The sequence below is a fragment of the Acomys russatus genome, chromosome 28 (genome assembly GCF_903995435.1).
Source record: "Acomys russatus chromosome 28, mAcoRus1.1, whole genome shotgun sequence".
Taxonomy (NCBI): Eukaryota; Metazoa; Chordata; class Mammalia; order Rodentia; family Muridae; genus Acomys; species Acomys russatus.
In genome coordinates this window covers 1,480,868-1,494,298 of record NC_067164.1, presented here as the reverse complement: position 1 = coordinate 1,494,298, position 13,431 = coordinate 1,480,868, and the positions used below count along the sequence as shown (strand labels likewise).

The window sequence follows — 13,431 nt, the reverse complement described above, 5'->3', positions numbered from 1 at the left end:
TGTGTGTGTGTGTGTGTGTGTGTGTGTGTGTGTGCGCGCGCGCGCGCGCGCGCGCGCACGTGCATGCAAGTGTGTGTGCCTTTGGAGGCTCAAAGAGAGCCCGGGATCTACCTGAGCTAGGCTTACAGGTGGTTCTGAGCATCACGAACGGGTGCTAAGCACACTCCGTCCCCTGGGAGCTCACTCAGCTCTGCAGACAGAGTTATGTTTGATGCACACCATCTCCTCAACCCCCAGTTCTAGCTGCTTCTTCCTGGAGGCTGCCTGTGCCACTGCAGGTCACATTTGTTCGTTACTGAAATTTGCTCTTTCCTATACCTATCTTTCCTCTGAAACTCTTGCCAAAGCCACCAGTGACTCTCTAGCTGTCCAGTGACTCTCTAGCTGCCCAGTGACTCTCTAGCTGCCCAGTGACTCTCTAGCTGCCCAGTGACTCTCTAGCTGCCCAGTGACTCTCTAGCTGCCCAGTGACTCTCTAGCTGTCCAGTGACTCTCTAGCTGTCCAGTGACTCTCTGTCCATGACTCTCTAGCTGTCCAGTGACTCTCTAGCTGCCAGTGACTCTCTAGCTGCCCAGTGACTCTCTAGCTGCCCAGTGACTCTCTAGCTGCCCAGTGACTCTCTAGCTGTCCAGTGACTCTCTAGCTGTCCAGTGACTCTCTAGCTGTCCAGTGGACACGTCCCATCTTTATGTTATTCGATCTCTGCAGGTTTGAAGCAGTTCTCTACTCAGGAAACTCTCCTCCCATGGCTTCCAGAAATGTCTTCTCGTCTGGTTTTCCTCCTCCTTTTTCGCCTCTTTTGGCTTCTCTGTAGGTTCTTTTTTTGCTCATAAAAGTCAACCTCAACCTCTAGTCTTTAGACGTTAGTCCAGAACGTTAGTCCAGAACGTTAGTCCAAACCATCGGAAGTTTTAGCTACTACCCAGCTCTCATCCTAACTAACTATCCACAGCAGTGCTTCTCATCCACCCTGATGCTGCGACCCTTTAATACAAGTCCCTCCTGTTGTGATGACCCCATCCATGAATTTATCTTCGTTGCTACTTCATAACTGTAATGTTGCTGCTGTTATGACTAGTATATAAACATCTTACATGCAGGAAATCTGATATGCAACCCCATCAAAGGGTTGTTTGACCTCCAAAGGGGTCACAACCCACAGGCTGAGAATCATTGATTTACAACGTCCACCTGACTCCAATTCCACAGCTGTAACTAGATCCCTCCCCCCCCCAAGCTCCCTCCCCACACCCCCCCAAGCTCCCTCCCCACACCCCCAAGCTCCCTCCCCACACACCCCCAAGCTCCCTCCCCACACCCCCCCAAGCTCCCTCCCCACACCCCCCAGCTCCCTCCCCACACCCCCCAGCTCCCTCCCCACACCCCCCAGCTCCCTCCCCACACCCCCAGCTCCCTCCCCACACCCCCAGCCCTCCCCACACCCCCAGCTCCCTCCCCACACCCCCCAGCTCCCTCCCCACACCCCCCAGCTCCCTCCCCACACTCCCCAGCTCACTGCTATTGCATTTCACTCAGCAGCACCTCACAGGCGCTTGCTCTCTCTCTGCCAAGCCTACACACCTGGAAACGAGCCTGGGAGGCTCTCTGTCTCCTCCCTCACTAGCCACCTGATACCAAATGCCTTCTCAACGTTACTTAACACGGTGCTCCCCACCCCCCAATCCAACCCTGGCTCCAGCTCCATCCCCTGAGACCCCTGAGCAATCCTGCACATGGCACTATGAAGTCCTCCTCAAGGACAAACCCTATGCTGCCTTAACTCTGCCAGTGGCTCTTCATCACCATAGGCCAAGCCCAAGCCTCTAGCACATCAGCTAAGGGTCTCTCTCCATGGTTTAACAGCACCAACACCACCATTATTTTCCAGCTCTGTATCTTCCTACTGCAGAGAACACTTCTCAAAATACATCAAACACTGACTACTGCTGAGCGAATCAAAATAAGGGAGCTGGGGATACAACGACGGCAGAGCACGTGCCTAGCATGAGCAAGGCCCTGGGTTCAATCCCATGTGATCTCTCTCACACACACACACACACACACACACACACACACACACACACACACACACACACACACACTCCCCTATATGAAGGCAACATGATGGTCCAAGACAGTAATCCCAGCACTCAGAAAGAGGAAGATCAGGAGCTCAAAATCAGCTAAACTGACAAGGTGAGGCCAGCGTGGGTTCTAAGAGACCTTTTCTCAAAAACTGTTGAATGGATGGATGGAATGAAGCTCCAGAAATACCTACTGACCTTTGTGAGGTTCCACTGTGCACTACAAACGCCAGAAGCCATGGTGCACTGCGTGTCTCGGCCTGTCCCCTCCTCCCTTTCTTCCCTGGGTAACTCCCTCAAAAATCACCGTTGAGAGTGAAACCACACAATCTCTGCCAACTCTCACCTGCAGGCCACATAAACCATGTCACTGTGACTCTGCAAGGCTGGGGACAGTTCTCCAGCACACTGCATTCAAAAGTGTCAGCCAAAAAAAAACAAAACATAATAATAATAATAATAACAATAATAATAATAATAATAACAACAATAATAATAATAATAATAATAATAATAATAATAATGAGTGTCAGCCACCTTCCCTTCCCAGAAAGCTCAAGAGCTCACCCTATTCATTCTTCCTACAACCTCAGCATTAACCTGGTAGTCAACAAGTGAAGCCAAAATCGGGGAATCCCTTCTGAATCTCCTTTGGTGTCCGAGGCCAGCAAGCCAATGAGTCCAGCAGAATCTATCACCTTCCTATATCTCTAGTTCATTAATAATGTTTATGGAACAAGTCATAGACTGTGCACTGTGGCCGTGCTTGGGATGCTAAGGGGGACAGTGGCACCTTGATCCCGCACCCTGCCTAAGGAGCAAAGCGTTAGAGCAGTGTCACTACAAGGTGATGACTAAGCACGATAAAAGCAGTGTTTGTTTTCCAAAGACGAAAGTGAGCATCACGGGAGCACCTCCTGCAAAGGCCTGCATCACTTCCTGCTCAAGCTCAGTCTCTTCCGCACAATCTCTACAAAGAAAAGCATTTTCTATGTAACACTGTCTTCTCTTTATTCACAAATTTTTTTGGGTTTTGTTGTTTTGTTTTGAGGAGCAGTAGAACTTGACGGTGGGTTCCGTGGAGCAGCACTAGGACTGCAGCCTCTGGAGAGGACACTAGCTACCACAGGCTACCCTAGGCTACCCCAGGCTGTGCCTGGCTCACCTTCACTTCAGGTTCAAGGGCAGGGAGTATGCATCTGTCCTCAGCCCAAACCCTCCCCTGCCCTCAGGCCATCCTCATGGAGCCTCACAGCCTTGACCTACAGACACATCCTACAGCGTCCACCAAAGTCCACCCTGGCGCCTCTCACAGCCTGTGACCAGCCTGCACTTCCAACAGTCAAAGTGAATGTGGCGCCCGCTGGGGCTTCTGGTCGCTCCCAATCTGAAGCCATGGCTCCCACTGATAAGGCACAAGAAGACAAGACCGAAGTGGGGAGAGAGCTATGGGACTAGGAACATGTGGATAAGCTCAGCTCCCCCCCCCCCCACCACCGACACATATTCTGCAGGGATAAATGTCTACAGCTACCCAGGAGGGACCCCAAAGTGTCACCTTCTGAAGTCAAAGAAAATCAAGCAAGAAATCAATTCCATCCTGACCTCTTTTCAAGAAAAGACTGCCCTGCTTTTAAAGAAAAGCATGTACACACACACAAAAATCAAAATAGCTGTGTTACTATGCTGGCCTTTGTTTAAAATTTCCATTTTGTAACATATTTTCATAGAAATAAAAGTGAATCAGTACAGGCATTCAAAATATTCTCCTAACACAGTAAGAATGTGGACGCCTCTCCATCAACGCAGCCCTTTTCAGAGCCTGTGGAAACTGCCAACAATTTTAGATCCAATTACACATGTCTTCAAAGATTCGTGCTCCAATACCATCAAGTGTTTGTACCAGGGTCCATGTCCTGCACACAAGATCCAGCTGGGAGTTTGCTAGACCTACAGAGGTGCTTCACGAAGGCTCTACACTGAGTGAAAACTAGAGGAGCCAGGATTGTGTCCCTTCAACACACACAGACACACACACAGACAGTCACGCACAGACACACACACAGACACACACACACACATGCAGACAGAGACAGACACACACACAGTCACACACAGACACACAGACACAGACATACACATACACACACACACCAGACACACAGAGAGTCACGCACAGACACAGAGACACACACACACAGACACACACACAGACACACACATACATACATACATACACACACACACACACACACACACACACACACACACACACACACACAATGCTCTTTTCTCAGTGCATACCTGATCACTGGGTCAGTCTCTGTAGTGAAAGGGGCAAAAGGGGGAAAAGGAAAATATAACTTTTATACTCGACGTTCGACAAAACAAGTCATGCCCAACATCCAGAGGACATAGAGAGAAGGCTGTGTTAGCTGTGGTAATTCAGAAGCCCCAGTCTGGACTTCACTGGTCAGCAAATAGTGGTATGAAGTAGAAAGAACAGTGACTGTCAGATGGGTAAACAGAGAAAGCACTGCAGCAGAGGGACGGCTGAGCCAGCTTGAAGCAGGCTCAAGGCAGCGGGGATTTTTAATTGGCAGGCAGGGAAGGGATACAGGGAATGGCACACAGGAGCTGCTCTCTCTGTTCATTTCTAAGACAACCAGAGACACAAGAGACTTGGTCTAGAACCAAGACCAGTGACAGGAAAATGGGTGCGAAGATTGTTCCAACAGTCAAGATGAAAAAGCCTAAAACATGGTGAGGAAGACAGAAGGTCAAAAAAACTGAAGGCCAGATGACATTCTTCCTCACCCCCTCAACACCAGGCAGGGACCACAGGCCCTGGCCACGGCCGTGCTGTCCAACCAGGCACAGCAAACTGCAAAAACACAGCTCGACTCAAAGACATTTTAAAGGACAAAGCAAACATTTTCTGCTGGATGATCTTTCAAAATAGACACTGGATATAAGGAAACCCCGCTGCACGCAAAGCTTATTTTAACTTCGATGCTTACACCAAGTAATTACCCGTTCCCAGTATTCTAACTAGGTTCCTTAGCAATCCGAAGAGTTACTCCCAAGTGCATTTCCACTTCCTGTCTAGAGTCCTGAATTCTTGGGCTTAGCTACTGGCTATAAATAGGGTAGTTACTGATCGGACCCAACTACACCCCTCTCTTCCTCTCTGTACCCCCCCCCCCACCCCAACACACATATACAAAACACATACACACACACAATGTACAAAGTAAATGTTCTGAAATTCTGTAATCCCCTCTAAGATGCTCCTTATTTCCCTGAGGATTGGTTCACAGGACACAGGTCATTTCCTACCTGCATATTCATAAAACCACTCCAGGCAGCGCTTACTGGAGAAGGCCTCTTCTTCAGTCTTTATTCTAGTTGATTCGTATTTCCTGTACATGCTACAAATTGAAAAAGCAGTTTTATGTTATTTAAAGACACTGGGTCTGGCTAACAGGTAATTTTCACTTTGGCTGACATCAGACATCTGTTCAACCAGTGTTTAAGTGTATTTTAAACATTTTAATTTCTGCATTTTCAAGCATTAGCAGTTTCATAACTGGAGCTGAAATATACTCATGCCTTAATAAAGAATTAAGCAGTAAGCATTTACTATGACTATCTTATCAACAATCAGTAAGAACTGAGTAGGTTATTTCATAACTTTCCTTTGCTATCTAGAATTCACTATGGAAGATTCTAAGTGGAATACGGCAATAATAGTGACCCTTTAGGAACATTAATTATTCCTATCTCTCCACCACATTCTCCCGCTTTCTGTGTCGTGAAAGGCAGGGTAAGCACAGGCACAGGCTAAGGAGGAATGTTAGTGGTCGTAAATGCCAGAGAACTCCGTGTAAATACAGAGAAACGTGACTCATGCCCAATCTCGCAGAACAGGGCCAATCCAGGGGAAGGCTGAAGGAGCCTCTGGTGGTTCCTGGAGCGGGAACAAGTCCCTGGCTCCCCTGCTCCGCTCTGCAGTGAGCCTGCTAGGCGGACAGGGCAGAGCAGCCTCCTGCCACTCGGGAGTCCCTCACTTTGTAGCAGACCTGAGGAAAGCTCCCCACATGGAGCAGACAGGAGCAAGAGCTTCAAAATGTGAGTTAGATACAAAATGTGTACATATTTTAACCTATCACATATACCCAGACATATTAATATTTATGGACATAACTTGTATTATATAACAGTATAATGATCTTAGATAATTCTCATGAATTTATGCATGAACATTTATTTGTGACCTACACAAATAAACCTAGATTGATTTCCTGTGTAGACTCTGATAGGAATTCTGGTGTCTCCTAATCTCTAGAGCATCATGCTGGAAGGTATGAAGTTACTGAAACTACAAATCCCAAGTTCCCCTTCTCCTACACAAGGTAGGTTTCCTAGCTAGAGATGCAGCGGACAGAAAGGGAGCGAGCGAGCATTCCTCGTTTAGCTCCACGCCTGCTATCTGTCAATAAACTTGTAGTTCAATGATATGGCAGCATAAGATAAGAATTCCCTAAAATTAAGACTCGCCCAAAACCATACAATGAAAAAATAATGCAGCCACTAAAAGGAATAAAATCCTGGTGCACATTACCATACAGATGAGCCTCAAAGACATTATGTTCATGCTAAGACATGAAACACAAGTCCACATAGACAGGATGTTGTACAGCGAATCCATGCTGACATAAAGAAGAGCGCTGGCCTGGGGCTGTGGGGGACCTGGGGCTGTGGGGGACCTGGGGCTGTGGGGGACCTAGGTTGTGGGGACTGACTGGAATGGTGGAAATGTTCCAATGGTGGGTTGTAATGACAGTTTATACAACTCAACTAACTTTAAAAAAAAAAAAAACAACCACATTATACACTTAAAAATGTATCACCTTTATGGCATATAAATAAAATCATTAAAAGCCCAAGAATCAAACTTAAAACCATCACCTGAACTGCCAGTTTTTAAGCCAGCTTTTTAACAGTACATTAATATCGTACCAAACTATAATGAAAAAAAAAAAAAATACAGCAGAGATGTCTACACGGGGCGCCCTGACGCAGAGCGCTTAGCTGTGTAAGTGAAAGCCACCAGCAGAGATAGCTAGAAGTCAATCTTCTTCTGGATAACATTTTCTGCTGAGGTACCAACTACGGCATTGTTTTCATTTTTGCTGTCTCTGCTCCTCCAACTGAGTTGCAACAAATGAAGCATCACAGCAAGAAAGGAACAAAAATCAGCTAACTCCCTCCATTCGAGGATGAAACTGAAGCCCACCGAGGAAACGGCGCAGAGTGGGAATGAGGGAAAACGGCAGGGGAGGGGGCAGGGGCGATTCACGACACAAAGCTTGTCACGTGATGAAAGGAACTGCTACAGATTAAGACCAGGGCAAAACAATAAAGATACCTGAGAAAAACTGACAACATGCTGTCCTTGGCATCACCGTAGTTAGCACGTGACCTGTCTGGGTGTGATTTAAGTACCCTTGTTTTTCAGTTCTCGTTAATTCCTCAGCCCTGTGAGAAGAAACTTCAACTGGCTAATACTCCTCCTGGTAAGGACACTCAGAGCAGCTGCCTTGCTCTGGCCCTGTGGCTGCAGCTCGTGAGACCCCTCCCAAGGACAGACACCCACCCCTGACAGGCTTTACCAGGCATTTTTCAGCGGAAAGAAGCTGATGCTGCCACAGTTCCATAGGATCAACTGATTAGATAAAACTAATTTCTAATAACTCAATTGCTTATTTTCCTAAGTTCTGTAAACCAAGATATAAAATAAGCATCCCTGGATAATTACACTTCCAAGTGTCCCCCACAGAAACAATGAGGCTTCCAGGTAGCACTTGCAGGCGACAATGTGCCTTGCTGCGGGAGGCAGCCCTCCACACCTCCACACGTATGCTCTGGAACAGCGGCCTTCGTCTCCTACCTGTCATGCCTGCTCTTCTTGGCAGATAAGTCATCTCCAGAGGCAGGCCTCCTCTTTTTCCTTGGTGGCATCACTTTACTAAAGCAGTCCGAAGAACTGCAAGACCGCAGGCTTCCTAGGGAACAAATTTGGACCACACAGAATTAGGGAATGGCACACAGTACTTCCAAACAGTGTCACCGCTAAATAACCAACTCCATGGCCTGCCTACCCGGTGAAGTGCTTAGATGTTATCAGTCAACACCATTACACAGGAAAATGTTATGGTCAAGAAACAAACCTTGCCATTACACAAGTGAATAGTCCCCCACCCAACCCTCAAATCACAGTAGAAACGGAAGCGATTTGGCTGCAGAGATCTCTCTCACGGAAACCACCGAGGAGCTCTGCTTCTTACGTGTCAACGCTCCTTCAAGACAAACTGCCTTGCCCTCACAGACACACTTCATGGGGCGAAGCAGACCAAGCAGAAGTAGGATCTACACAAGCACGCCAGTCCCAGCACAGGCTTCAGGGGATCCTGGGGCAGGGGGGGGGGGGGGGGGGGTTGGGAGGGTGGCTAGAAATGTTACTTCAAAACAGAAGTTTCACCGTCACTGCTCCTTGTTTCTGCCACTTGAAAATGACTCCCTCCTTCAGACAGGCCTTGTGTGAGGAAGTGTAACCGTAACGCAGAAAAGGATATGAGAATGTGGCAAGATTCAGTAACACCACACATACACATGCCTGCGGCCCTGTTTTTAACCCTTGCATAAACTCACTCTGTCAAGCTTCTAATCACAAGGACTTATGAAGAAAGAGGCACGGCTGTGAAAAAAAAGAAGCAAAGTTAAGTGGCAAAGCCAGGACTCAAATCTGGGCAGTCTTACTGCAGCCCATGCTAAGCCATAAGTAGACGCCATTAAATACCCCCATTCGGGCATGAGTGCCACCAGACATGCCGCTTAGTTCTCACAAGAACCCTGCACATGATAGGAATGGTAAATTCTCTACATATAGCTAGGGAAAACCACAGCTCAGGACTCAGTGGCTTTCCAAGGTCTCTAAAATGACCACACTCCATTCCTCCCTCCTGCCTTCCCCAGCGTTTGGTTGAAGGCCATAGACAGCCATGCTGGGAGCACACTAGGCTATGGCAGTCCATATTCAACGGACACTCAGTTTTTCAGCTAACCCCGCAGTACAAGCAACTGCTAGCCTATTTTAGACCTCTTAGTCATTGGTCATTTGAAGAGCTGGAAAAATGTTCTCTCTCGTTCACTCTCACAATTTTCATGAGAACAAAGATCCATTCAGGAAACATTTGATGACACACACTGTGTGTAGGTGTGTGCAGCCTGAAGGGAGTGGAACCTGCGAGGTGAGTGGCAAAGCCAGCTCTCAGACACCACCAGCTGCAAGTTCTGTCACCGTAACCCTAGAGAGGAACAGCTATCCAACCACGGAGCTGCAGAAGCTGGCAGAAAAGGAAGTTCACAACTACTACGATGACAGAAGGCAGAGGAGAGTCTCGGGTACGGGGAATGGTGCCATGGCCGCACGGAGGCCATTGTGTGAGGAGCAAAGGCCTGAGCTACATTCAGCAGTAAAGAGCTAGGACGATGGATAGGGGCCACATCACTGTCAGCTGGGAGGTGTAACAGGCAGGAGTGGTCAGCAACCAAAGCCAGGACCTAACTGCGAGCAATGAGGAGCTGGAGCCAAATGCCTGGTCACTTTTAGGCTTCTTCCATTCTGCTACCCTTCAGGGTCTCCCAACTGGACTCATGCCCACAACGCACACTGGAAAGTCCTGGGCATCAGAACTCGCTTGCTCCCTCAGCCCGGAACTGACATCCAGCAGGCTGAGGCAGATCACACCCAGCTACCCTACTGGGAGCCAAACTACTTCTGTCCGAGAGTGGAAGGTTCCTCAGAGAGACAAAGCTCTCTACCTCGCACAACAGCAGCTGAGAACAGGAAGAAAGCCAGGGAGGGTGGCACCTACCACCCTATACTCTCTGTTCCCTTTCCCTACAGAAAAGTGTCCAGTTCTCAAGCCACACCACAGCACGTGCAAAGGCTCAAACACTGCAGTGCCCTAAGCTTCTTCAGACTCTCAGCCCTGAGTGTGATGGTATCCTTGCCAAGCGATGCCTTGGGTAAGGCCCGCAGAAGGAGAGTGTTGGTGCTACCCAATCGGAAAGCTGAGACAGTGTCGGGAAATGGATGGGGGGTGCCTTCAAGGCCCTGGATACAGACACAAGTGAGGGAAAGACACTCCCTCCCAAGAGATCTGGTCTAGCAGCAGCCTTTCCCTCCCACAGTGTTTACAGCACACAGGAAAACGCACTTCTCCACAGCACTGGGAAATAATGTCTCGCAATAAAACATAACTCACTGGCCTCTTCACCAATGTCAGCAATGTCTACTTCCATGGACCCCGCTCACGCATTTTTGCTAAGCAAGCAACATCTTAACATCAACCAATTTCCTCACTTCTTTCTTACCGAGTGTCATAGTTTGGGTTCTGTTGCTGTGAAGAGACAGACGCCATGACCACGGCAGCTCTTTTATAGGGAAGCATTTATCTGGGGCTGGCTTACAGTTTCAGGGTTAGTCCATTATTGTCATGGTGGAAAGCCCGGCGCCATGCAGGCAGCATGGTGCCGGAAAAGGGGCTGAGAGCTCTGCATCCTGATCCACAGGCAGCAGGAAGAGGCTGAGGCACGCTGGGCGTAGCCTGAGCATAGGACCTCAAAGCCCACCCCACAGTGACACACTTCCTCCAACAAGGCTACACCTCCCAATAGTGCCACTCCCCATGGACCAAGCATTCAAACAAATGAGTCTTGGGGGGCGGGGGGAGTGGTCAATTCTTATTTAAACTAACACACAGAGGGATGCTTTCTTCCCAGTTTCTTTCACAAATCGATTTTTCTCATATCTGTGTAGACCTTGCTCATATCCTCAAGCTTAGCATTTTACTTTATTCAAAACTTTTATCTCCTAAGAGACCCAGCTATCTTTTAGTTCTTTCTGTTCTAAGCATCTGCATAAGCGAGTACCTGTTACTGGCCATTGTCCACAAACACGCTATGTCTACTTGTCTCTCTGATGACCACCGCTGTTCAAACACTCTGTGCCTGCATAGCTAGTTCACAGGACAGATGGGGGAAACACAGATCCAGAGAGACTTTTCTAGGCTACAGGAAAAGCAATGTTTTGCATGTTTACTTAAGAGAACAGTTTACCAACAAGACCCGAGTCAACAGCAAACACAGGTTCTGCCACACATCTGCTTCCACCTCCCCGAGATGACAACCAAGAGAAAGGACTCCAGGACTCTGTAAACTGCACACACAGGAGTGCACCTTGGGCAGGAGTGCGCAGTGCCCATTACCTCAGCCTACAGTCACAGCACGCAGGAGGCTGAGGGAGAAAGGCTGCAACTTCAACAGGGGCTACCCAAGAGGTCAAGGCCAACTTGAATTAAAGATGAAGACAGACACGCTCTCAACACAACAAAAATACAGGGAAGGGGAAACATACCTCTTTGTTTGTGGCTTCCTGGTTACTGGTATATAGAGAGCAAATACAATAACTTATAATAGAGAAAATCTACCTTATTGAGAGTTCTATAGACAATTAAGTACTTACTGAACAAACGTGTTCCTACAGTGTGCATAAATCAAGTTGCTTAAAATCAGAACATTTCCAGATACCTCAAACACCTATGAGCAAATAATGCACCATCAATTCTGATTTAGCTCCCCTTCGTCAGCAAAACTGACTCCATGTTGACTGGCAGGTGCTTTTAAAGTTGTTTTTTTTTTTTTTTTTTTTTAACAATTAAAAACAACAACAACAAATCTAAATTAATATTGTATTCATTTTAATTTATTTATATTAATAAGTTTAGGCTTCAAAGCTTGAAAACATACTTTACCTCAATGCACATATTTGCAGAAAAAAATCATAAATAGGCAATACAAGCATGAACTCCTATGAGCCTATTTGCTACCTGCCCTTTTAGTAGAGGGGATTCAAGGCCATGGCTTTAACACACTCACAGTCACAGAGTATTTCTTTTCCTTACAGCACGGACTCAGTACCTCATGCAAGCCAGGCAAATGCTCTACTTCTGACAAGCATCCCAGCCCTTTGAGCTCCCTGAGACAGATTGTCCTTGAACTCCTGACTAGGTCAGGCTGACCTTGAACGCTCACTCCACTCTCAGCCTCCAGGATGTTGGGACTACAGACACACATTTCTTCTAAATGGTATAGCACTTAAATAATCGTTAGAGACGATAAAAATAAAATGTAGTCACATCTAAAGGATGTGCCAGCAAAATGGCACATCCACTGACGGCATTGCCATGAAAACCTGGCAGCCTCAGTTTGATTCCACATAAAAGTAGAAAGAACAAATCTATTCCAGAAAGTTCTCTGGCCTCTACACATGCACTTTGGCATGTGTACCTATACACACATACATACATACACACATCACACAAACACGCACACACACACATATGTGCGTGCACACACACACGCACAATTGAAAAACCCAATTGTATTTGAACATTTTACGTGAAAGTTCACAGATTCTTTTTTGTTGTTGTTGTTCAATATTTCAAGAAAACAAATTTTTGATCTTCTTAATTAAGACAGTTAATGTATTCTTTCTCCCCACATTCAACAGTTTAAAATAGTGTTTTAAATTCTCTTTCTTTTATCTCTAAGTCACACAGACTCTGACATATACGATCATTCTTCGGACTTACTTTCTTCCCTCTGTTTTTCTTTTGTTAGTTCATTTCTGTATTTTGGAGCTACTTTTCCTCACGCTCATCTCCCTATCTCCCCTGTGGAAGCTCAGGGGCACAAGGCAGCTTGTGGGATGCTCCACCTTGCGGCACGGCGTTGGCTCGTCCACACACAATGCTTATGGATGGTGCTCAGACTCCCACTGGGCCAGAGAGTCCAAGAAACACACTTGCTCACATCTCCAAGCCTCACTTGTTTTCCACTGTCTAACTTGTACAGTGTACACTGTAGAGCAGGAAAACACAACAGATGCCACAGCCAGACGTGAAACTGTGGTGACAGACCAGCAAACAAGCCCTGGTCCAGGGAGATGGCCCCATGGGTAAAGTGCTTGCCCTACAAATAAGAACCTGAGTTTGGATGCCCAACACGCACATGAGAAGATGAGCCGGGTGGTGAGTGCCTGTATCCTTGGCCCCGGGAGAGCAGACAAAGACAGGTAGATCTGGGTGCTAGTGGGCCAACAAAGTCTAGGCAAAACCAGTGAGCAAGGTTCAGAGACACCAGTTTAAAAAACAGGGTGGAGAAGCAAGTGAAAATATCTGTCAACCTCTGGCCCCTACGTGCTCACCCATACAGTAC

The 13,431-nt window shown here is 47.3% G+C and overlaps 1 protein-coding gene across 9 annotated transcripts in view; it reads right to left on the bottom strand.

Moving 5' to 3' along the window:
- Positions 1-13,431, bottom strand: part of Dcun1d4 (defective in cullin neddylation 1 domain containing 4) — a 68,649-nt gene that overhangs the window by 29,382 nt on the left and 25,836 nt on the right. For 8 of the 9 annotated variants that reach the window (XM_051170381.1, XM_051170382.1, XM_051170383.1 and 5 more), the window contains 2 exons: positions 8,039-8,153; positions 5,425-5,516 (listed from right to left, as the gene is read on the bottom strand). In XM_051170381.1, coding sequence (XP_051026338.1) covers positions 5,425-5,516; positions 8,039-8,153 — 207 coding nt within the window. Of the gene's footprint in view, positions 1-5,424; positions 5,517-8,038; positions 8,154-8,799; positions 8,846-13,431 lie in introns of all 9 variants that reach the window. The other variant, XM_051170390.1, reaches the window with a different exon arrangement.